We start from the raw sequence: 25,739 nt of genomic DNA, 5'->3' as shown, positions 1-25,739 counted from the left end.
ATAATTTTAATATAAAGCTTGGAAAAATATTGAATAGCACAACCTTCTTGATATTTAGTCGAATGGGAATGAATGTAAGCCCTAGAACCGATTACTGTAATGGTGGACTAACCTACTAGCCGATGAGCAAGCCAAAACATGTTGACATGTTTTCGTAAGAATTTCGCTAATCAAATTTTTGTTCATTAACCGAATACAAGATTCTTATGGAAAGTAATTCGTTAACCGAAATTTCGTTAACAGAGGGACCAGTGTGTGTGTGTGTGTGTGTATATGTGTGTGTGTGTATATGTGTATATATATATATATATATATATATATTAAAACCTCGATTAACCGACTACATATGGAGGGAAAGGGCCGACGGATAATCCGAAAGGTCGGTTAATAGTACATAAAGTCTACGGAAATAAAACATACATTTTCAAAGTACCTTTCCCTAACCTACCTCATTTAATTACCTCTATTCATTTTTGTTCATTTGCCATTCATATTTCAAAAGAATTTGCTTTAAAACATTAACCACTTTAGTAAATAAATATGAACCAGCACAGAAACCGTGAATAAAAATTGGAAAAGTCAAAGAACATATGTCATTATAAAAATTGTGACCAAGTCCCAGGTTGCTGATCTGACTTTCTGCCTCATTTACACACAATTGCAGGGTCTCAATTGCTTCTCTTACTATTGACAACACAACATACATATATTGTTTCTCATTCTTGATTTTTTTTTTCATTTTTGCATTTCTTTATGGTTCTTTATTACCATTATTATCATTATCATTATTAATATTATTACATTATCGCTCCCCAGGCCTCGATGTGGGGTCAGTGACCTGTGCCTGGGTGGGTCTAATCCCCGTAATAAAAAAAAAATAAAAATAAAAAAAAAATAAAAATAAAAAAAAAATTTTTTTTTTTAGGAGTTTGGGATTGATGGTTAATCCGAAAGTCGTTAATCGAGGGTCGGTTAATCGAGGTTTTACTGTATATACACACACACGAGACAATAATGCACTGTAAAAGGAGTCACAGTCCCAAGACATCCACACACACACTGGAAACCTATTCTTGCATAATTGTTTGGAAAACAAATTATGATTAAGTGATTAATAACTTTTTGTGAACATATAGCAGTTGTTTAATGCCCTACACAACATATTTTTTCACCTATATGCATGCATATCACCATAAATGGATCATACAACACAGTAGTTCTTAGCGAATCAACATACCAATGAAAGGAAGATAAACAAACTGTTAAGATGTAACTGATCAAAAGAGCTTGTGTAGGTTCAAAGTACTGGCTCCTGTTGCAGATTTAATACCAATAATGAAAAACAGAAAATAATATTCCAGAATTTGTGTTTAGTCCTTACAATTCCATCGAGGCATTTTATGATTAATTCGGCAAATGAGAGAAAAAAAGGATACAAACTTCCAAGTACCACTGACATGAGATGGTGGTGTAAGACTTACTACTGAAGCTTGTGTGCCTCATAAGTCATGTATTGGTACAGTATCAGCGTAAACACAAAATTAGTCTTGCTGCTAACTCCACATATATTATAAACATATCTTTAATATATCCCCTTTGTGCTTATTATACTATAAAGTAAAGCTTCCCATCTGGGATATCACACATAATATTTCAATATTTCCTTATCTTACCAATCATCAGTCATATAAAGGAAGAGTTACAATTATCACAGACTCACTAACTTTCCAGTTTGGGAAAGGATTCACACCTCACAGGTTTGTCAAAATTCCTGGCTTTTCCTTCTGCACTGGATGCTCGACGCTTGCTATGGTTACTTTTACTCTTGCTCTGGTGAACAGAGGGTAACGCAGAAGAGCTGCTGCTACAAATAACACTTCTGTGTAATGATCTTGTGCAGGGATTTTTTAGAGAGTTCATAACCCTTTCTCTATCTGCTTGTTGTACTTCAGATACAGGGACTCCACCGTGAAAATTTCCTCGACCTTCTTCATAACCAAAAGGAGAGCCTGAAGCTTCATCATCCTGGTCATCGTCGTTATCATCTAATGTAAGAGTTACGTGGTCACTCGCCTCATGACTGTCTCCTACAAAAGTGACACCTTTACTTGATGAACTGTAGCGCCTGGAGAATTGCCTGGCGGTGATTATGGCACTAACACTGTCTAATCGTAGGTCAGTTGAACCTTGGTCATTGGTGACGTCACTTGTCAATACAGCAGAATTGTTGTCACTGGCTGATGGTGGGATGGAGTGTATGTAAAGGCTTGTTATGTGGGGACTGATACCCACACCTTCTAATACCCCACTGGCACTGTCCCCTCCACCACCTAGATCTTCTTCGGCCTCTGTCTCAGAAACCTAAACAGATAAAGTACAGTATTTAGTTAAGGTATATTAAAGAATATTATTCAATTTTTTAAATCAAATAAATAAATCATGGAAACTATGTTTAGTTGAAATTAATATTCATGGCAATTATATAAATTATGATATGAGTGTGGAGTAACTAGCAATGTATGTTGAACTGATATTGATGCAATTTTACTCTTCCTTTACTTCAAACAAGCGATGCATCATTCTAAAAATGAAGGAATAGGTATATATATATATATAAATATTGCTATAATAAACAATAAAATTAATATATAGCATATCATAAAATACAATAATACACATTTTATGGTAAAAAAATAGTTCCTGTACTTCCAAACTCAAACCATCCACTGGGTGACATGACACAGTTCACGCAGTCACCCAGCTGACTCACAGACGTGTGGTGGCCGCACTGACTGAGTATATACCGTGACATCATATCAGGAGGGAGCGCCGCCACACAGTTATAGCCCAGTTATCCACCACTTCATAATACATTAACTTCCTACACACAGTATGCTCTCCATTTTTCTTATTTTTTTGTTTCATATTTTTTTTTTTCTAAGCCACATTAGAATATTGTAGTGATCAGTAGATATGCTGCAAACAGTTCTATATTACAGTCCTCACCTTATACTGAAGTAAAGATCCAGCAAGACCACGCATCGAGGCATTTTCAGTGTCGACGGTGTGTGTAGATCTCTCAGATATTGCCAGAGAGGCAGTCTCTCCGCTGGCTATTGAGCGAGCCCCGTGTGCAATATCAACATGCACTTCCAACCTGAATGTGAGCAAATGACACTATAAGTAAAAGTTGCTACTGACAAAAATAACTGATATCCCTGAAAAAGACATTCACCCTCAGCAAGTGTTGTTATATCTTTCAATTTCATTACACTCTGAACTTGGTAACAGAACAGGTATAACAAAGCCTTAACATAGTATAATAAATTACAGTACTGTACTCACAACTCACATATTACAGTACTCTCAACTCACATATTACAGTACTCTCAACTCACATATTACAGTACTCACAACTCACATATTACAGTACTCTCAACTCACATATTACAGTACTCTCAACTCACATATTACAGTACTCTCAACTCACATATTACAGTACTCTCAACTCACATATTACAGTACTCTCAACTCACATATTACAGTACTCTCAACTCACATATTACAGTACTCTCAACTCACATATTACAGTACTCTCAACTCACATATTACAGTACTCTCAACTCACATATTACAGTACTCTCAACTCACATTCAGTGATAAAAGAGAATCAATTCTTTCATATTGTCAGAATGTTTCAGAACCATTAATTCTGCAAAAAATTTATTCATCAGTGAGATACATCATAACACTTACCTGTACTGTCCACAGATATATACCATTTCCACAGTGACTTACCCTCAGTTTAATGAATCATACCAATAGATGATTCAACAAGTTTTAACTATCCCTCCTACATTTAATGTTGGCTTCTCCACACCTTCAAACATTTCAGTCATCATGCTTTCTCAAAACTTTTCACCTGTTTGTTCTAGAGATGCACGAAGAAGCTATAGAGCCAGTGAGGGAGGCCGGGGCAATGGCTGTGTTGCTTGCAGACTCTCGGTCGCTCTCAGCAAGTACGTGGGCGGCTGAGTCAGCAGAAAGTGATGCTCCACAAGACACCTCCCCAATACTGGCAGTTCCTGCACCAACATGACTGGACTCTGTAAATGAAAACAATTTCACACTCTTAAATGTCGTATAACAATAAAAGGGTACCTCTCTGAAACCTTTTCCAGGCATTCTACTTAACAAAAAAACAAAAGATATCTTATTGAATATTTTCTTTTAATCCTCTCACTACCAGGGTGTGCGGGGAAATTCTTAACTGCTCACTACCCGATTATGAAATATTCGTCATGCATTTTCCAACTTTCGCTGCCTGAGGATGAAACTTTCATCATCCAGTCACAGAACCTTGCTGGGAGATGATGTAAATTATTTTTGTACACCCACTACCCAGCAAACTTATAATGCTTTGTTCTGTTAATGGATCCACTTCATAAAATATATTCATTGCTTGCTCCATATAATATCCACAGACTCTCACCTTTTTCATATCGTTTTAACACATCTAGTTTCTCGGCTAAGCTGATACACTTTCTATTAGCTTCTGAAACAACACTACCATCACTTGCTCTCTTGCTCATGTTGAATAGGGATGCAAAAATGCTGTAAGAAACCTGAGAAAGTTTTTCTCCTGTTCCTGTTCAGATGCGTGAAAACAAAGGGACCGCCAGCAGCGATTGTTTATACAAGTAATGCTGGCGTCACCATTAACAAGCCCGGCAGCCTCCATGCGCAAGGCATTTTTTTTTTAATACCGGGATTTAGTTATTATTTATACGAAAATTTATTTTTTTTTTATTTTGTTGTAAATACAAAGAAAATAATGGTGTAAATTGAATTGGGTCCTAAATTAACCAGGGTCTTAGATATGAATCTTTGTCCTCACATGTTGGGTGCGTGGGTAATGCTGCAATTTTTCTGCCCCAAGCCTGGGAAAAAATTCTGAGGATAAAATAAGGAAAAAAATTTCAAGAGAAAATTCTGACTAAATGGTGAGAAAATCTCTCCCAACTTTTCTGCTCAAGGCCTCAGTCCTCAGTTCTGCTGCGTGGGTGGGAAGACTACTTGGGTAACTTGGGCTGTAGGCTCTTGCGCTGAGATTGGCTAATGAAACATGTTACCACATGGGATGCCTGTAATAGGCTGAAGCATTTCCCAGAGTACCTGCACGAGGCCCACATTATCCCCCACCAACCACCAGTTGCTGCAATAACGAGGCTTAAGCACAGGCAATTAAAAAAAAATCAAAATTATGGTTTTGATTATAAAAGACAAACAAATACAAAACACATTACCTGACTGTCTACCTGGAATACCAAAGACCATATCATTTTCATCATCGAAGGCTATTCTGACTCCCGAGGCCGACGTCGTCACACCACATCCTCCAGAGCGACACAAGGAGATGGGAACGACACCATACACATATGCCAACAAGATGGGAACACCTATGCTCACTGCTAACCCTGCTAAAACTGGTGATATCACAGCCTGGAAAAAATAAAACAATAGTTCACATGTGACCTACAATGTTCTCTATCAAGTATTTAAAAGTACAATACAGTAAATGAATACAAAGCTTATATGAAATGGGAAAAATTCTTGAAATGTCTTTGTTTAATTCCTCATGATCCAAGCAGACTTCAGAAAGCTAGCTACTTCCAGGAACCTAATATAAAGGTTGTGTTAAAGAGCTGTCGGAGATGGGCAGGAGAGTTTGTGAGTGCCGAGTTGAGTTGCAGCAAAGACAAAAAGGATTTTTGGGTAAATTGAATTCTGCAACTTTTATGGTTGGGGTGGGGAGGGGTGTCTACAGTGAAGTTTTAATTGAACTCATTCCCTATGAAGGGAGGATTCCAAGATTTTGGCATAAGGCGTATGAGCCTCCAGAGTGGGATTTAACTGTAGTATACTGATGAAAATGAAATTATCTGGTTATGTAAATATCCGTGGGGCTTTGAAATTGAAAAGTTGAGGGGAAGATTGTGCAGGATATCAAAGTAGAGGTGTGTGTGTGTGGGTGGATATTTGGGTTTATCAATACTAGGAACTTAGCATCTCTCACGTCAATGTGCTCCTGTAGGGAAAATATAATAGTTTCTGCATGAGGAAACCGTATTTTATGGCATATAAGAATCACTTTTTTGTCTGAAAAATGGCTAAAACAATCAGCAATGTGTCCTATATGTGAAGTTGTGGTCTCCTGTAAGCTGATGAATCCTCCACTTGCTGTCTCCAGTAGGATAAATTTTACCTGACCCACCTCCCGAATTATTGCAAATATAAAAACTTGATTTATAACTACAGTATGGTCTGCATTTACGCGGCTTTTGTTTACGCGTTTGGTCATTTATGGGGTGCCTTGCCAGAATGAAAATGCTTTGATTACTCCGTAAATTTGGTCATTTACGCGGCGAGCGGCTGGAGAGGTCCAGATCGCCGCGCCATTTTTTACCCACGTGGTCCATTCTTTACCATACGCGGGAAGCAGCGCAGTGAATGGTGCGCATTAGGCTGCTCTTACATTATCGCTGACGTCATATGACGTATCGGACTGTGATTGGGCCACGCATCCTTACCACCCATGCATTCCCTCCGCCGCTAGCTGTGATTGGTCTAATGTAACATGACGTGCCCTGCTACCAGAGGGTAGAAGTCGCTGACCTAGCAGGGCCTGTCTCATTGTTCTCAGTCCGCGTATACAGTTCTCTCTTGTGCCCGCTATTCCCCTCACAACTCACAATGGCTTCCGCGGGACCCCCACCACCAGAGAAAAACACTGAATTACCTGGACCAAGCCATGATAATGTGAAGGAAATCATCGAGTTGGGATAGAAACTTAAGCTCGCCCTTGACAACGACCCAGACAAGCATCGGTATGAAGTGTCTAATAAGCATCTGACGAAAGTTATGGAGCCGTATATCCAGATCTATCTCGACAACATCAATGCTAGTCGTCAGCGTAGTATTGAGGACTTCCTCGCCTGCAACCCACCACAACCACAGCCAGCCCAAGTCAGTGATAGTGACAGTGAGGATATGGACTTTGAGAGGTTTGTCTGGGAGGCCCTGCAAACCTCTGCGAGTAGTGAAAGTGATTCACCGGAGGGCAACTAATCTGTCCTCTGCCTCGGAACCAGCCGCCATCCACGTGTGCCGACCCAACTTTTCTACTAACGTAAGTATTAAAAACCTAATATTATTGATATTTCTCTTAATTATTAATGGTGTGTGCATACCATCATAAAATTAAGATGTTATTTTTACTGCAACGTACGTATTGTGTCGGAAAAAGTGGAGTTTGGGGGTCGGCCCAGTCTCTATTTCAATTAATCCCATATGTTATTTCATTTACGCGTTTCTCGTTTTAAGCGGTACTACACGGGTTCAACTGACCACGTAAATGCAGACTATACTGTATGTACTGTACTGATACGATAACCCGAGACGATTACCGTCAGTACGGCAGACACCCAACTCTTCAGAGGCAGCTAAGCAGTAACCATTTCTGAACTCTTACAAGTAGTACATCTATTAATACCATACCTGCAACAATTTATTTTTAAATCTACAAATACCTGAAACAAATGAAAATTTACAGATAACATTCTTTCACATTTGCATCCGTTAACATTACTGGTGGCATTGTAGCCAAGTTAGACTCATCACTGTAACCACCGGGCTACTGGACCAAGCTGTGAGGTGTTATGGTTGTTTTCCAACTCGTAATTTTGGGTATACTGTATATAGTAATTTTCTTAATTTATTTTTATTCAGTTACAAGCACACACCAACCTACATACATATTGTAAAAAAAGTAAAAGAAATAACTGTCTTAAGGGCAAAAACATAAAGGGAAAATACATTTCCTTAAATACAAGTTAGCTGGCTCAGTGGGGGAGTGGGAGAAGGGCACAGTGGTTGGTGAGGGGGAGTGTTGCAAGGTAATCGGCGGAGGTAGCGTCTCTGTTGCTATGGTAAACGGGGTACAGATGTACAGTGGTCCCTCGATTAACGAACGGTTCAATTAATGAAATTTCGGTTAACGAATTAGCTCCCATAGGGATTTTCAGTTCCATTAACGAACAAAACTTTGATTAATGACAGCCTTACGAGAAACACGCTTTGTTGTGTGCATCAGGTGATCTGCTGATCGGCTAGTCCACTAATACAGTAATTGGTTCTGTTTACATTCGTTTCCAGTGGAGTAAATATCAAGAAAGTTGTGCTCTTGAATATTTTTGTAATTTTTAAATTAAAATTATTGGTCATTCTAATTTAGTTAACATATTGATAATTTATACAGTACAGGGAACAGTTTTTGTGTGCCCTTCAGCTGATTGAATCATCCACCAACGCTTCTCAGTTTAACTTTGTTTACAGTGGAGTGAACATCCAGTTTGTTGGTCTAGAATATTTTTGCATTTTTACATTAAAATTATTGATCATTCTGAAATTTAGTTCACATATTGATAATATACAGTGCAGAAATTATTATTGAACATGAAGAAGGCATTAGAACCAATGCACTCTGTAAAGAATATGGCATGTCATCATCGACTGCCTCTACAATCAGCTGTTTGATATGTAAACAAAGCTGCCGGGAATACGACACACTCCTCAAAGTAAGTTAAAATACAGTATTCTATTGTTTTTTATTTAGTATACTGTACAGTACAGTACTGTATTTAGTTTATATTTAATGTTGTTTTAATTCTATTACCAGTAGTAAATAGGTGTGTGTGTGTGTGTGAACAGTGGTCCTCCCCACCCTGCTCTATGGCAGTGAGACATGGGTCACATACAGGAGGCACCTCAAGGCACTTGAAAACTTTCACCAACATAGTCTACGTTCCATCCTCCGAGTTCGCTGGGAAGACAAGAAAACAAATGCCAGTATTCTTGGTGACACCAACTGTAGGAGCATCGAGGCTACCATTATCTATGAACAACTACGTTGGACTGGCCATGTTACCTGCACGGACGACAGTAGACTGCCAAGGCAGCCACTTTACAGTCACCTAATGAATAGCAAACATAACACTGGCAGGCAATTGTTGAATTATTTTACCTAAAATCTTACCATTTTGCTGAGATTGACTGTGTGTGTTCAACTTAAAGCCTGTGCTGACATTTCAATGTACAATTTGTCCGATTTATCAGGGTTCTACAGTACTTACTGATGCTGTTACTCCTCCCACTACAGCCAGGTTACGCCGATGAGGATTGGCCATGGAGTATCGTGCGTGGAGCTTTCGGCCAACCCATATGGGAATACCTGTGAAAGAAACAATTTTCTTATTACAAATTGAATTTTACCTCTGTACTGGATGATATTTCACTATTTTTTTACAAATTCATTTCTATTTCTGTCATCTTAGGCAGAGAATGATGAAACCCACAATATGCACTAATTACTTAATAGCCTAAACTAAGTTCTGGTTCAGAGAGGAATTTTATACACCCATCAATGAGATGAGCATACAAAACACAGCTAACTACTTGTGTACAGTGTCCACACTCTGCTAAATAAAATATCAAAAGTGGCACCCACGTAGTGAGGGAATGAGTGTACAGGTATACCCCATAAATCGATGTCCCATTAACCGCCGCATCGCATCACCGATAATTATATATTACGGAAATACCCAGAATTTTGCCGTCTACCCCACTGATGCAACAACAACTGGAGGAGTGGCAGAGTGCTTTTGAGTCTGGTGCATGGTGGCGTGGTGCAAATTCTTGCCACGAGTGCACAAATTTGTATTTTGTGAATTATCAAGACACTACAGTGTACAGTATATGTGGATCAGATCTCTCTCTCTCTCTCTTCTTTCTCTTCTATTTTCTCTTCTCTTATCTTCTATCTCTTCCTTCTCTTATTGTCTTTCTCTTCTCTTATCATCTTTCTTTTCTCTTATCTTCTTTCTCTTCTTTTCTTTCTCTTCTATTCTCTCCATCTTCGTGTGTTATACAATCATGCCTAAGCCCCCCAGCAATACTTCTATATCTGTTTAACCCATAAACGATGGCTATCATTTTAGGTTGAGTACAGTATACAGTAAAACATCGATTAATTGGACTTCAATATATCGGAATTCACTTTTTTCACTCTCTGAGGCACTCCTGACCACTCCTCTTTTCACCAGAAAAAATAACACTTGCTCAATGAATACTCTACAGAGGTCTAATCAGCTTTACTATAGGCCTAACGAGAACTAAGACACTGCTTCTGTAAGCAGGCTGGGGCTTCTAGAGGCTTGACAGTCTGCATGACAAATATATCAAGGGTAAATGATAGTTTTTTGGGGGGTGGATGGTCCCTAACCTCCGAAATTTGTTATATTCATATGGGATTTATTACTTCAAAAACCATTGATTCCCCATCTATTGACTTTTCACATTGCACATATGTGTAAGTTATGGAGGTCTACCTGTACTGGTAATCATATACAGTACTCTACATTATGGACACAAACTCTCTATGTGAACAATTATACTTACCAGATAAATACAATATTTATCAATAGTTTACTTACCAATGATCATGGCAGGAACAGCCAGACCCGCCACTAGCCCGATGCCAAGAGGAGCACCGACCAGGGTGCCCAACTGCCACAGGATCTTCTTTTTTCTCGACCACGGTTTCTTGCCCCAAAATGTACACCCAGACGGACTGTTACATAAAAATTAAATATACAATTATTTGTGAACACACCTGTTATTAATATACAAATACTGTATCTCTCTCTCACTCACCAAGGCACCACAAGCTTTATAAACACACTTACAGTATGCACCAGAAGAGTTATCAACAGATGGATGATAACTAATCTGGCATAAAATAGTTTACCACCTTTCGAGGCTGGCTGGATGGATGCACCGAAAATTGTGATATTTATCTGGCCATGTTGAGGGACAGCCCCCTCCAGCAGATAAAGGGAAGGAAGAACTGCAAAATGATATAATAGGTGCAGGAAACCCACTATAAAATTTCGTTTATTAAAATATCCACACAAATAATCACTGGTTTATTTACCCGAGTTTGTTAGGTGTTATAACAGTTGAGAGTGAATGTGTCTGGCTTCATGAATTAACAAATCTTACAAATAAAAAAAATTTCACCTGTTCAAAATGTCAATACTTCCATCATTTTATGTTCAAACAACATTCTAGAGCTCTAACCGTCTCCAACAACATTCTAGAGCTCTCACCGTCTCCATCAACATTCTAGAGCTCTAACCGTCTCCAACAACATTCTAGAGCTCTCACCGTCTCCATCAACATTCTAGAGCTCTCACTGTCTCCAACAACATTCTAGAGCTCTAACCGTCTCCAACAACATTCTAGAGCTCTCACCGTCTCCATCAACATTCTAGAGCTCTCACTGTCTCCAACAACATTCTAGAGCTCTCACCGTCTCCATCAACATTCTAGAGCTCTCACTGTCTCCAACAACATTCTAGAGCTAACCGTCTCCAACAACATTCTAGAGCTCTCACCGTCTCCATCAACATTCTAGAGCTCTCGCCGTCTCCATCAACGTATTACCAATAAACATTTTGTGTACATACTAGTTACTTAAAAGTAGCACAAACCTGAGATAGTGTAGGTCAGATATTTCCTTCATACACAGCCAACAAAACTCTGCTCCACACACACTACACGTCATGTGATTACACGAACCATCGTCCATCTTCACTATCAACACCTGACACCTTGGGCAAGCTTTGACATCATCATCTGCAATACATTTCACGTTCAATGTGCCTTCATTTTAATTTCAAACAAAATACGTATTACAAAATGTCTCCTATTTTAGGTATGGTAATGTGCAGGTGAAATAGAAAATGTTATAAAGTTTGACCCTCTGCTATCTGGCACCCTTGGGACCAGGACTGTGCTCGTCGATTGAAATTCCTGTTAAATAGAAGGTTGATAATTAAGAGTACTTTAGCCTGAGTTACACTTAGCCTAATGCCCATTAAGCTATGGATTCTTTGTACAGTAAACCCTCCAGTTTGGTGACTAATTAGTGCCAAAAAACCTCGCCAAACCAGAGGGCTTAATCTAATGGTACTGAGGGGCCAGCCAAAGACTCATTTTTTTCCTATTTTACCCACATATAACCTATATTTTATTGCTGAAAGAGAATCAATAAATTAGTTAATCAACATAAACATAGAAAACCAACCTTAAAATAATAAGTTGAGGAGCTTAATGTACACTAAGCTGGTATCTGAGGCTGTTCCCCCCCCCCCTCCACCACTAGATCAAAGCCTTCAAAATAAAAGTCCTTTGGTAAGCTCAATCATATCCATAGTCTTTCTCTTATCCTCAAATAAGTACTTTTTCACTTTCTTCCCAACTCGATACTCACTAGAATTTTTCGTCTTTGTTTTTACCCCATCATTTGAACCGCCCGGGCGCACAGACGATCTTTCACCACCACTATCATCCCCTCCAATACCCCCAGGCACTTTTGAGGCCTTTAATCCGTACGAGAACACAGCGCCAAGCGAGAGTGATTAAAAAAAGTACACAAAGGCCAAAGTCACTCAAACAAACAGAGGGAATGTGGACTGTCGCGGTCAAAATGGCTGCCTGAACAGCTGACTGGTGCTTTGTGCTTGGTAAATACTCATCAATAATACTCACCAATAGTATTATGCGAGATTTATCTTGCACTTATTATTATACAACTATTAGTTGCGATTGCATTGAAATTTAAACTCGCGCCAAAGGTGAAGCTTAGTCACCAAAATGGAGGGGAAGGTACAGTATTTTTAATTTTGATCGCCAACTTCGAATTCACCAAACTGGAGGGTTTACTGTACGTATACAAATTTAACACGCCGTGAGTAAATTAAATAAATAAATAATAAGACAATAATATTTAATACAGTAGACCTTTGCCAACCGTACATTTCCCCTCCACGGATTCAGGGCATCCACGGTTTATATTCTGTAAACCATTTCACCAACCACGGCATTGGCTTTCGAGTATCCGTGGATTAGCGTGGCGTCTTTATCCCTCCGTGTTCTAACTTAATCCACCGTAAATGTGTGAAATGAATGAAAATAATACTAATAAATAAAAGAAAAGATATTGCACTACCATTTGACAATTGTTTAACTAAAGACACAGGAGTGCGCTCCCTCCTCACACGATCGTGGACTGACTCCTGACCTGAGGATGTAAGAAATGTTTTTTCTCTATGTTTTTGACTATGATAATCATTTCTTTTCTTTTTTGGGGCACATTCTGTATGAACGATTGCATGTGCACGTAACAGCTAAAGAAGAAGAAAATGACGTATATCTACCTAAAACTACGAGTTGAAAAAGATTTGATACTGTAACGCAGCTCACAGCTTGGCCTGGTAGGGAGAGGCTGAGAACCCCAACACCACACCCCCCTTCCCTTCCCACAACCCAACACTAACTCCCATGAGTGAGTGAGGTCCTGTGACACCAGACCAAGTGGTGTCCCCATGATGCTACGACACCACGTAGAGAATAAGTTGCTACAGCATCATGTGAGGCTCCTCATAACACCATCTGTGAGGGAATTACCACACCACGTGATGCCACCCATAACACCATTTGTGAGGGAATTACTACACCATGCCAGGGCCCTCATAACACCATGTGAGGGAATTACTACACCACGTCAAGCCCCTCATAACACCATCTGTGAGGGAATTACTACACCACGTCAAGCCCCTCATAACACCACCTGTGAAGGAACTAATACACCACATCAGGCCCCTCATAACACCATCTGTGAGGGAGTTACTACACCACGTCAGGCCCCTCATAACACCATCTGTGAAGGAGTTACTACACTACGTGTCTGCTGTTCAATACCTCAGCACACATGATCTACGTGACCTCCACTGTAAACATTAATCTGTATGTTCACCATTTGTTCCTTTACCTTTCTCTAATGAAGGCTTTTGTTAAACCACTAATGTATGTAATAAGTTATTTATGTCCAATGTATATTTTCAGCTTTCGGGCTGCAGAGCTTTTACAATAAACCGTCAATTATTATTATTATTATTACACACACACACTACATAGTGCTAGGGGGATGTGGCCGCCCCAGCTAACTCCCGGGGAGCACAATTTTAATTTTTGCCAAGACCCAAATTCATAAAAGCAGGGGAAGCTTTCATATCTCAAAACAGTGGTGTCAATTTATGAAATTCGTATAAGCGTGTTTTCTTATCACAGTTGTTTGTACTGTACAATATCAAGAAGGATACCTGTACATGATGGTTGAACGTGTTTTGAATTTGGAGGTTTATCACAATGTTTTCTAAAACTATGCTGTTAATTAGTAGTTGATGGATAACAGAGGGTCAAGCTGTACTTTAAATTTGTAATAATTTTTATATATTCTAATTACTTCTCAGGCACAAAAATAGATCTTTTTTTGAGTATTCACTGAAGAACAATCATTATTATTATATAACTTGTGTATATATACTACTGTGCTGTGCATCTATATATGGTACTGTACAACAAACAATAACTATAAACATAACTGAGGCAATATTCATCAAGAATTATTCATCACATAACAAAGAACAAAAAAATTAAGGCGCCATCAACTTTGACTCCCTGTAATAATTTTTCAACGTACTAGTTTGAATGTCATGGAGGTAACTGAAGGAGGAGAGAAGAACATTAGGTGAGCGCTGGGCTCTGGCCATATCACAGGTCTGGTTAGGATGCCACTCAGCCTTGCAGTGGTAGCAGAAGTAACTTCCACACCCAGGACGTTCACACTTCAACTTGGGGCATCCAGCACAGCCAGTAGCAACTACAGCATACCTAAACACATATACAGTAAGTAATACTATTAATGATAATACTGCAATTAAAACCCATAAAAAATAATAAACATATATCATTACAAATATAATAAACAGCATAATTATAATTTTGATATCTATCTTACTCTTTCATGCCTCTTCCCACAACAGTACAGTATAATGCACAAGTTAAGAACAAACACGCAGTTTCCCTTCCTTTAGTATAATTCATTGTTGTAATGCCTTCCCCAACAACCAAACCTCAAATGCTGTATTGGTTCCATTCCCAAAACTCACCTGAATCGATACTTCCCAGTCATTTACATATAGAGTAGTACTGTACTGTGTTGCCAGACAAAAACAAATGAGGGAAAAAATTGGAAAGTGGGTCATTTTAGGCTTCCTAGCAGGGCACTGACATAGGGGATCTAGGTAGCAAAACCTCCAAGTAGCTGATGAGTTTTGATAATAAAAGTATGGATGGGTTAACTAATATTTACTCTTAGAATAAGTAAAACAGTACAATAGATAATATTACATTTAACTCTTCACCTTGATCCACAAGGTAATAATTCAGTAAGATTTTCAAATCTTGTGAGATAATTATTCCTTTCATTTACATTTTATAGCACAATTATTGGAAATTTCATACAATATGTAAACAGTACAGTATTGTACAAGTTATTAATTAACGGAAACACAGTATACAGTATATTGTAAACTCGTCTCAGGGTTGTGTTTTAAAGACAAAATCTTTAGGCTAAAGTTTGGGGATCTGTACTGATGTGAAGAATAGCCAATTTGGCAATAAATTTTTTTTAAATTCACTATGTGGCAAAATATGCTTAGGCTTGGTAACTACTTCCTCGACAACTTCTAGTTCAAATCAATTTAATCACAATAAATAACATAAAATATTATACTTTGTTCATTATACTGTAATGAAGTAACTAGAATCAAATACACACACATATTCTTAATTTTTGTATATTCTTTGACGATACTGTAATATCTATCGGCTTTACCTTTTGCTTTACCCATATACAAGGGTACTGTACTGTATATCACTCAATGTCATGTTCTACACTGGCTGGGTACCATAGTGCATGTTCCAAGACTTGCAGCAAGAATGGTGTTCACTTCATATACTGTACGGTATATGAGAGCTCAGACTATCAACTGGCTCAGCCATGTTAATATTATCCACTATGTATCTGTATTTTTCTGGCTAAATAAACTGTTTCAATATCAGTACTTGTGAAGATGCAGTAGCATGGCACTTGATTACAATTCAAGAGAAAATTAACCCCAACAAATACATTTTCTCTTTTGTTATTATGTACAATACATGATCTCCTGCTGAGATTCTTTGGGACTGAGGAGTATTCAAATTACGAGTATTCTTGGGTTATAGATATCCACATTTCCACAGAAACAGATGCAACTTTACTGCTTAAACTACTCATTAAAAATTTATATATATATATATATATATATATATATATATATATATATATATATATATATATATATATATATATATATATATATATATATATATATATATATATATATATATATATATATATATGCAAGTAAATATATATATATATATATATATATATATATATATATATATATATATATCTTTGAATGACCTACTGTAGCTTGGTGCATGGTTCAATACTACAACATCCTAATTTTATTCACTTAGCATAAAATTTTTACAACTTTTTGATATTGTTTGTGTCTGTGTTAATAATCACAACACTCCCTGAAGTTATGCACTTTTTAATACTGTACAGATAATAGTAAGAATACATGAGTCTTCTTTTCACAACAATACACATTCTAATCAACTAAATGCCTATTGGATGCCACTGAAGAGCAAAAAACATGGAAATATGAAAAAAATAAATAAAAGCACAGTGTAATGTCTTCAATTCAAATTTGTAAACTCTACTGAAAGATTGAAGGCTGTACTGTACGTTGGAAAAAGGATCGGCTAATTTTGGAAACTTCCGTACCATTTTGAATGTATGGGCATTAAAACTTTGAATTTTTGAACCAGAGAGACTCACCCACAGTCTGGAGCTGGACACCAGCGTGTGTCAGGGTCCATGGACAACACCCTGCGCAGCATAAAGTCCTCAAACTTGTATGACAACAAGGCATTATCCACAATGTTGTGAATATCTAGGGGAATAGTGGGAAAAGGTGTTAAATTTCAGTTCTTTCTCCTTCATGGAGATAACAAAATTCAAAGAATGTTTATTAAAATAAGATAGAATCAATTGTGTAACAGTTTTTTGAGACTACTGTAGTGTACAGTGATATCTCCATTAGCCGGAACAATTGGTGCAGAGCACTTCCGGGAATGAGATTTCCTGGTAACGAGGTGACTCCCAAAGCCGGAAAAAATCCCTCTTCCCTGGAATTTTCCAGGTGCCGGGAAAATTATCTCAGAATTTTCCAGAAAATGTGCCCCTCGGCAAATCGTTCCCAAAGCCGGAATTTTACGGAAAATTCCGGCCTTGGAAACGGTTTTCCGAGAAAATTTCAATTCCGGCTATCAGAGACTTCCGGCTAACGATATTACAATTACCAAAATAATAATAATTAAAAAACAACTTTACTGTATACCCAATAAATGTATAAATGTGCACCAATTACTTTTATCACTGAAAATTTTAAAATCTTCTAAATTACATTGAAAGAAATATTTTTTTTCACAAATAATATTTCAAATCATACCACAAGATGGTTTACACTTACCTGTGGGATGCATAAGCTCATTGCACTGAGGACAACTGATGTTGACTCTGGATTCTGTGATCTCAACTTTGAGGTATTGTCTGAGACAGGGAAGACATGCCGAGTGTGGACAGGAAATAAGTATAGGAAAAAGGTCATCAGGAACCTCCTGTAGACATAGAGAGCACTCTCGCCGACCACCTTCTGCAGTGGCACCCTCGGTGTTACTACTGCTGATACCAACTGTTGTACTTTCAACTCCATGACTGATACTGTTGCCACTGCTCGCACAGGCACCCTGCATAATCCAGGAAAACATGAATCAGATATAAGAGCAATACGTTCATAATTTTAAATCACTTAAGATCCTGATGGTAAACCATTTTAAATCACTTAAGATCCTGATGGTAAACCATTTTAAATCACTTAAGATCCTGATGGTAAACCAGACATTTACACAAACCATTTCTTGCTTGTTTTTTTTTAGTTTAAAGGGGAAGTGTAATAAACATAATGATTCCTTCATATACTGTACAATAGGATCTCAAGTCTAGTGAGTTTTAGATTCGCCATTCATATGTTTCATGTCACTTTTAAAATTTGCAGCCTCTCAAGAATAGCGGTTTTCATTACCAGTTTTGCGATTCATTGGGGAGTGGGCAGCTCGCATTGTCACAGTCTTTTGTTATCCGTCGACCCGCCGAGTGTTTTTTGTTTACGGCAGTTAGTTTGAATGAGCGAGCGGTGCAGTGGCCTTGGATTATATAACCCATCGTGCTAAAGTTTCACAAGATTCTTGTTTAACTATTAATGATTCTTGTGTATTAATGATTCTTGTGTATTAATGATTCTTGTGAATTAGCGATGAGTGATGTGTGTAATGTAAATGTCGGGAGCGGTTCTGGTGGTAATGATGGCCGTAGAGAAGGTCAACAAGCCAAGCGTGACTGCCGTAAGTGGGCCAAGAAGAGGACATACACCCTTGAAATGAAACGAGAGATGATTGAAAGTGGTACTTGTACCTGTGAAATACTGCGTAGGCTCAACTGCCCCGATCAACCACACGTTCCCTTAAGTAGAACAAGGAAGCCTTAACTGCTTCTGTGAATGTATTCTGAAGATTTTCTAGGAGCAGGACGTTCTCCGATACTTTCACAACAAAACCTACTGTTAGTTATCACAGAACATTACCTTCACAAGTGGGTGGAAAGAAGAAACTGTGAGCAAGGCGACCTGTCTGGGCCACAGATAAGGCATCAAGCACGTGTTTATTACGCTACAGTTGCACAGAAGAAACTTGTTAACTCCACCACCGTTCAATGCTTCTGTTGGTTGGTTGGTTGCCTTTAAGAAGCATTATGGGGAGAGTGCATTGGCTGATGTCGTAGCAGCAGAAAAATATCTATCTGTCTTTCAAGCTCTTGAGAAAGCGTTGGTTATTGCCAAGACCAGATCTTCAATTGTGATGAAAGTGGCATTTTCTGGAAGTGCTCACCTAAGACCACTTTCATTGCCAAGGATGAAATACAGAATTACAGTTTTATTCACAGCTAATGCAAGTGGAGATTTCTTGATGAAATCCCTGGTTGTTGACAGTGCTGCTCGCCCTAGAGCCTACCGCCATGTCAATATGTCGCAGCTCAATGACAATGTCACTTGTTTCGCGACGCTAAAACCGGTACCAATTAGTCGCTAAACTTGAGAGCCTACTGTATTGTATCATGACAACTGCAAAATATTTTCTAAAATTATCTTAAGTGAGAATGTAGATGGGGCCAAAGTCTTGAACACTTAGCAATATCTGGCATCTACTTGTGAGTTATACATATATGATTGGGATATACTAATAACACTACTGGTCATCACATATTATGCCTGAACCACAAAATGGGATAAAACTCTCCTTAATACCTAAGATCTTCAGGTACTTACATGCCAAATACTGTCAGTGTTCTATGGTTAGAGGAGGGTGAATATGCCATATCCCTACATACCCCTTCTGAGGAACAAGAATCTCCCCTAGATGTGCCTCTGGATCCCACCGAACCCCTACGGCTCCCGACAAGACTCCTGCCACTCGTGTGATGTCTCTTGATGGAACTCCAACTGCTTGATTCACCCGTTCCCTCCGCAAAAACACCCGAAGAGTCAGTGTTAGTCTCTGGTTCCATTGTAAGTTTATCTGAAATAAATTATAATAATGATGTTACAATTGTCTGTTACACTAATTTTTTTCTTCTTCCTTGCAGTAACCAACAATTGCAGAACTGTACATCAATGATAACAGTTACTATACTACAGTATTTCCGCGCTAACCTGGCCCGTAATTCACGCCCATTTATTCAAACTAAATGTGTTCACAGTTGGTAAGCAGACCCATTAATATCTTAAATAATGTTACTTATCTAGACTATCAAAATGTAAATGATTTCAAGGCATTAGCACTTCAGAGAGGATGATAGAAAATGTTTAATATTTATCATAAAAGGTCGAAGTAAAAAAAGAAATTCACTTTCAAATGAAGTCTTTTTATTATTTCATTTTTGTAATGAACATAAAGCAAACAGAAACAAGTGATACCAAACATATACCACAATAGGTAATGTACTACAGTTTGTATGGCTTGATATATCCCAAATAATTTATATACAGTAACTCATAAAACTCGATCTAAATAAGCGCTTATATAAGGGCAGTCCTTTTATGATAAATATTTAAAATTTTCTAACATCCTCTCTGAAGTGCTAATGCCTTGAAATCATTTACATTTTGATAGTCCAGATAATTAACATTATTTCAGATATTAACGGGTCTGCTTACCAACTGTGAACACATTTAGTTTGATTAAATGGACAGCTATACAAACTTTTGAAAACCTCACCTAATCTTTCCTAACATTTAAAAATCCTAAAACTATAAAAAGCTTACTTCATTAATGTTGTCGGTGTTTCGTATGTGATGGTGTTTGTTTTAAGTTTTCAGTGTGTGATGGTTGTTGTGTTCGGTGTTCAGATGACGAGGGATCCACCAAGTCCAAAGTGATTCTTAACATTTTTACAAGTTAGGAAGGGTGAGGTAAGGTTTTCAAAAGTTTTTCTTTTGTGTATTCTTTTTAGTATTCTACCCTTCATTTTCCCTCTACTTCAAAGCCATGCCCACCTTGAAAAAGTAATATTGTTGGTAATTTTATCGGTTAAATACAGTATTCGAAAAATATAAATTTCAGACAAAAATGCTATACTGTATAAAAAAAGTGTCTTGGATTTGTCTAAACTACTCATTGCAATAGTTAAATTTCTAAGATTCCCCAGATGACTAAAACTAAGATATTGTAATACTGTACCATTATTTTTAGTAGACTTTCATTATCAGATAAAACTAGAGATAACACATCCAGTTACATAAACAAAGATGACAATAAAAAATTAAAATCATTATGGTCTCATCCTAGGTGTAGTAAAAGGAACGCCCACAAGAGCTAAGCCAGCCGACTGTTACAAAGAAAATTTGAAAATTGGCCTGTGGGTTCCTGTGAGTTAATAGTGCCTGTCAGGAGATTATTATCCCAATTCATCACCATTTCTTATCCCCTCAAGGGTAACCGGATCCCTGCCTATACCCACAGAACTGATATGACTATGCCCATGTGGTGAACTAGCCAATCAGTGTAAAAAGTGCCAAAAGATTCTTTGAAAAACAGACTCTGATTGGACACTCAGAATATGCTTCCTACAGCTAATGGATATTGTTAGATGTACAGTAGCGTTGGGTGTGGAGTAGTGTGAGCGGCATCTGTGTGGGCTGCCACTGATTGTACCTGTACTGGGTGTCTTAAGGTTGATTTAATGTTTTTCTCTAGTCATTTGGATGTACTGTATAGTGAATTCCCTCCCCTGCACATATAACTTCATACTTCGCTTTTGTGAATAAATTTAACTTTTGAAGATATCTCTTTCCATTCCTCTCCCTCTTAGCGAATATAATAACAGAAATGGGTCCCCAGGAACAGATGGATGATTACAATTAACTAAAGCATCAAGTGAACCACATTTAATTAAACTACAGTGCCCACACACACGTAAATAAAGTAAGTAGAACATCACCTACGTTATATAGGTCGGCTCAAACTACACGGTATAAAAACTGTTTTTCCTGGAATAGAAATTATGCAAAATAAATGGGCCAATTAAAATTACTCACACGACGAAGTTGGAGTTCGGACCCTTTTAGATCTGGTACGGATAGAGAAAGGACTATTGAGCAAGAGCGATCGCAGGGACATCCGAGGAAACCCCGAGGAAGAGTTATTACTGCCGCCTCCTGCTCCCCCACGTTCCATGGCGGCGACCGATGGATATGTTCTGGTGCGAACGCCTCCACCGGGATTACTAGAGCCACTATTGTTGCCATTGCCACATGGCTCATTCATGGTGATAGACACTCCACCACCTAATCCTGAAATAAAATAACATTTATAAATAACTTGACTAATTCCAACAACCACAGCCGTCAAATATTATAATTTCATATTTCAATAAGAAATGCTGGAGGTGTTATGACCATAATCATGTGTGTTATAAATACTATTTACAATTACCAATAATGAAAAAATTTAATCAAAGAGAGACAGTATGTTCCATGGAAATATACCACCATCACTAAAAGGTTTACCTTTCTTCTGCACTTTAACTCCCTAATATAGAAACTACAGTACAGTACAAAAAAAGAAAGCTAATGCAAAAGAAAGCCATTTCATGTCATTTCACTTTAACAGATTTTTATTTCCCATTGCTACAATCTCTAATTTATCATTCATAAGTTGATAAAAGCTGACCTATATAACCTAAAATACTATTTCCTGTTTTCTTCTTTTAAAAAAGATTACGTACAATTTATTCCCGCAAAAAAGAACCATTTTTAATGTCTCATCCCAACATCATACCTGTCCATCTATCAACCCAATTTATGTGGCTAATTTTATATCATACAAAACTCATCCACTACACTACCACAGGTGTAGCTGCCTCGTCCACTACACTACCACAGGTGTAGCTGCCTCACCCACCACACTACCACAGGTGTAGCTGCCTCATCCACAACACTACCACAGGTGTAGCTGCCTCATCCACCACACTACCACAGGTGTAGCTGCCTCGTCCACCACACTACCACAGGTGTAGCTGCCCCACCACACTACCACAGGTGTAGCTGCCTCATCCACAACACTACCACAGGTGTAGCTGCCTCATCCACTACACTACAGGTGTGTGCTGCCTCATCCACAACACTCACCACAGTGTAGCTGCCTCTGTCCACACACCACCACACAGTGTGTAGCTGCTCACACAACACTACCACAGGTGTAGCTGCCTCATCCAGGTGTAACACTACCACAGGTGTAGCTGCCTCCACACAGGTGGAAGCCGCCCTCACCCCACCACACCACCACAGGTGTACCACAGCACCACACTGACACAGGTGTAGCTGCCTCCAGCACCACACTCCACAGGTAGCCAAGCCCCCACTGACACACAGTGTAAAGCCGCCTCATCCACCATTATTCACCACAGGTGTGGCTGCCTCTCCACCACACTACCACAGGTGTAGCTGCCTCACACCACACCACCACAGGTGTGGCTGCCTCACCCACTGCCACAGGTGTGTAGCCGCCCCACACACACCACAGGTGTGGCTGCCTCATCCACCACACCACAAACATCACCACAGGTGTAGCTGCCTCCCACCACTACCACAGGTACTGCATCCACCACACACTACCGTGGTGTAGCTGCCTCATCCACCACCACTACAGGTGTGGCTGCCTCCATCCACAACACTACCACAGGTGTAGCTGCCCTTCACACTACCAAGGTGTAGCTGCCTCACACCACCACAGGTGTAGCTGCCTCCTCCACATCCACAGGTGTGGCTGCCTCGTCACCACACTACCACAGGTGATCCCACAACACTCCACAACACTACTGCTGGTGTAGCTGCCTCATCCACACATCACTACAGGCATGCCCACCCCACCACACACTACCACAGGTGTAGCTGCCTCTATCTACATTCTCACAGGTGTAGCTGCCTGTCCACCACACTACCACAGGTGTAGCTGCCTCATCCATGGGGCTGACTTTCAACACAGGCAGCGAGTCATTCTGTCCACCACACACTACTGCCTCATCCACAACACTACTACAGGTATAGCTGCTCACACCACACCATGGTGTAGCTGCCTCATCCACAAACATCATCACAGGTGTAGCTGCCTCCACAACACTACCACAGGTGTAGCTGCTCTACTACAGGTGTAGCTGCCTCCTCCACCACACTCACCACAGGTGTAGCTGCCTCCTCCACCACACTACCACAGGTGTAGCTGCCTCATCCCACAACACTACCACAGGTGTAGCTGCCCATCCACCCAACACTACAACACTACCCTCATCCACAGGTGTAGCTGCCTCATCAGGTGTGGCACAACACTACTGCCTCATCACAACACTACCACAGGTATAGCTGCCCTCATCCACACTACTCACAGGTGTAGCCACAGGAAGGCGTGTGGCTGCCTCACCTAATTACTACCACATCCACCACACTACCACACAGGTGCTGCCCCACCCTGCTGCCTCATCCACAACACTTAGTCATCAAGGCAAGAGCTGCCTGTCCACCACTACCACAGCAGCTGCCTCACCCACCACACCACACAGGTGTAGCTGCTCCACCACCACACTACCACAGGTGTAGCTGCCTCACCCACCACACCACCACAGGTGTAGCGCCCATCATCCTGGGTATAGCTGCCCCATCCACCACACTACCACAGGTGTGCCTCATCCACCACATTCACCACAGTGAGCTGCCTCGTCTGCCTCCACACTACCTGCCTCATCACAGGACCACTGGCACGGTGTAGCTGCCTCACCCTCACCACACTACCACAGGTGTAGCTGCCTCAGCTATAGCTGCCTCATCACCCACACTACCACAGGTGTGGCTGCCTCATCTTGGCTTCTACCACAGGTAGGCTGCCTCGTCCACCACACTACACAGGTGTAGCTGCCTCATCCACAACACTACCACTACTTTCTGTCCCACAGGTGTAGCTGCCTCATCCACACAACACACTACCACAGGTGCCCTGGGTCCAGCTGCCTCATCACAACACTACCACAGGTGTGCAGCTGCCTCAATCCACCACACACTACTGCCACAGGCTGTAGCTGCCTCGTCCCACACTACCACAGGTGTAGCTGCCTCACAGGTGGTAGCTGCCCTGCATCCACAACACCACCACAGTGTGCATGCCTCATCCACAACACTACTACAGGTGTAGCTGCCTCATCCACCACACCACCACAGGTGCATGCCTCTGGTGTGGCTGCATCCACACCACTACCACAGGTGTAGCTGCCTCATCCACAACACTACCACAGGTGTAGCTGCCTCATCCACAACACTACCACAGGTGTAGCTGCCTCATCCACAACACTACCACAGGTGTAGCTGCCTCACCCCACCACACTACCACAGGTGTAGCTGCCTCACCCCACCACACTACCACAGGTGTAGCTGCCTCATCCACAACACTACCACAGGTGTAGCTGCCTCATCCACAACACTACCACAGGTGTAGCTGCCTCACCCACCACACTACCACAGGTGTAGCTGCCTCACACTACCACAGTATCAGTAGGCCATCATAACTCTGGCCTTGGACTACAAAACCTAACACACACTTATATTTATCATGTATTTATAAACCCCCCGCACACCAAGGAGTTACTACCTATTAATGAATCATAAACCAGACGAGACTAAGTTAGTTTATTTAATTTACTTTATATTACTACTTCCTATTTCGACATCTGTCACTCAAGGCCAAACAAACTCTTTTTCTCCTCTCAACTCCCTCTCTATCCTATATCCCATCTAGTATTAATATCCTTAATATATATGGTTCCCTGGAGATATTTGTTACTTACATTTACCCTCAGAGTTGTCCTGGTTGAGTGGTAATTAAGGTTTTTAGTTCACTGATCTCTCCATTTACGTTCTACTTCAGCCGCCATTGTCGACACTGCCTATGGTCTATTATAATTCATTTACCTCTATTGTCCTATCTACTGGAAAGAAATTTAC

General features: G+C 39.8%; 1 protein-coding gene across 2 annotated transcripts; it reads right to left on the bottom strand.

Annotated features, from left to right (window-relative positions):
* Positions 1 to 1,310: 1,310 nt before the first annotated feature.
* Positions 1,311 to 25,676, bottom strand: LOC121861195 (E3 ubiquitin-protein ligase RNF19B-like). Of its 2 annotated transcripts, none has more exons than XM_042358788.1 (13): positions 25,583 to 25,676; positions 21,789 to 22,043; positions 19,583 to 19,770; positions 17,610 to 17,886; positions 16,916 to 17,030; positions 14,663 to 14,853; positions 11,610 to 11,754; positions 10,551 to 10,687; positions 9,192 to 9,289; positions 5,307 to 5,502; positions 3,923 to 4,106; positions 3,007 to 3,157; positions 1,311 to 2,361 (listed from the first exon to the last, which is right to left on the bottom strand). In XM_042358788.1, exons 2-13 carry the CDS (start codon positions 22,015 to 22,017, stop codon positions 1,720 to 1,722), a joined length of 2,553 nt encoding a protein of 850 aa, XP_042214722.1. In that variant the 5' UTR covers positions 22,018 to 22,043; positions 25,583 to 25,676; the 3' UTR covers positions 1,311 to 1,719. The 2 variants fall into 2 exon arrangements, with proteins under 2 accessions (XP_042214722.1, XP_042214723.1); XM_042358789.1 differs by having other exon boundaries at positions 5,319 to 5,502.
* Between the last annotated feature and the right edge of the window lie 63 nt (positions 25,677 to 25,739).

This window comes from Homarus americanus, unplaced genomic scaffold, assembly GCF_018991925.1.
Source record: "Homarus americanus isolate GMGI-L3 unplaced genomic scaffold, GMGI_Hamer_2.0 scaffold21314, whole genome shotgun sequence".
In the NCBI taxonomy this organism is placed as follows: Eukaryota; Metazoa; Arthropoda; class Malacostraca; order Decapoda; family Nephropidae; genus Homarus; species Homarus americanus.
This window is presented reverse-complemented; position numbering and strand designations above follow the sequence as displayed.

Bases quoted from the DNA above. Each gene is read 5' to 3' on its own strand.
- LOC121861195 (XM_042358788.1), bottom strand. From the start codon at position 22,017: ATGAATGAGCCATGTGGCAATGGCAACAATAGTGGCTCTAGTAATCCC. The intron at 17,031-17,609 runs GTAAGTGTAAAC...CTATTCCCCTAG, and splicing joins TGAGCTTATGCATCCCACAG to ATATTCACAACATTGTGGAT. The intron at 3,158-3,922 runs GTGAAAAGTTTT...GCTCACATTCAG, and splicing joins TGCATCTCTAGAACAAACAG to GTTGGAAGTGCATGTTGATA.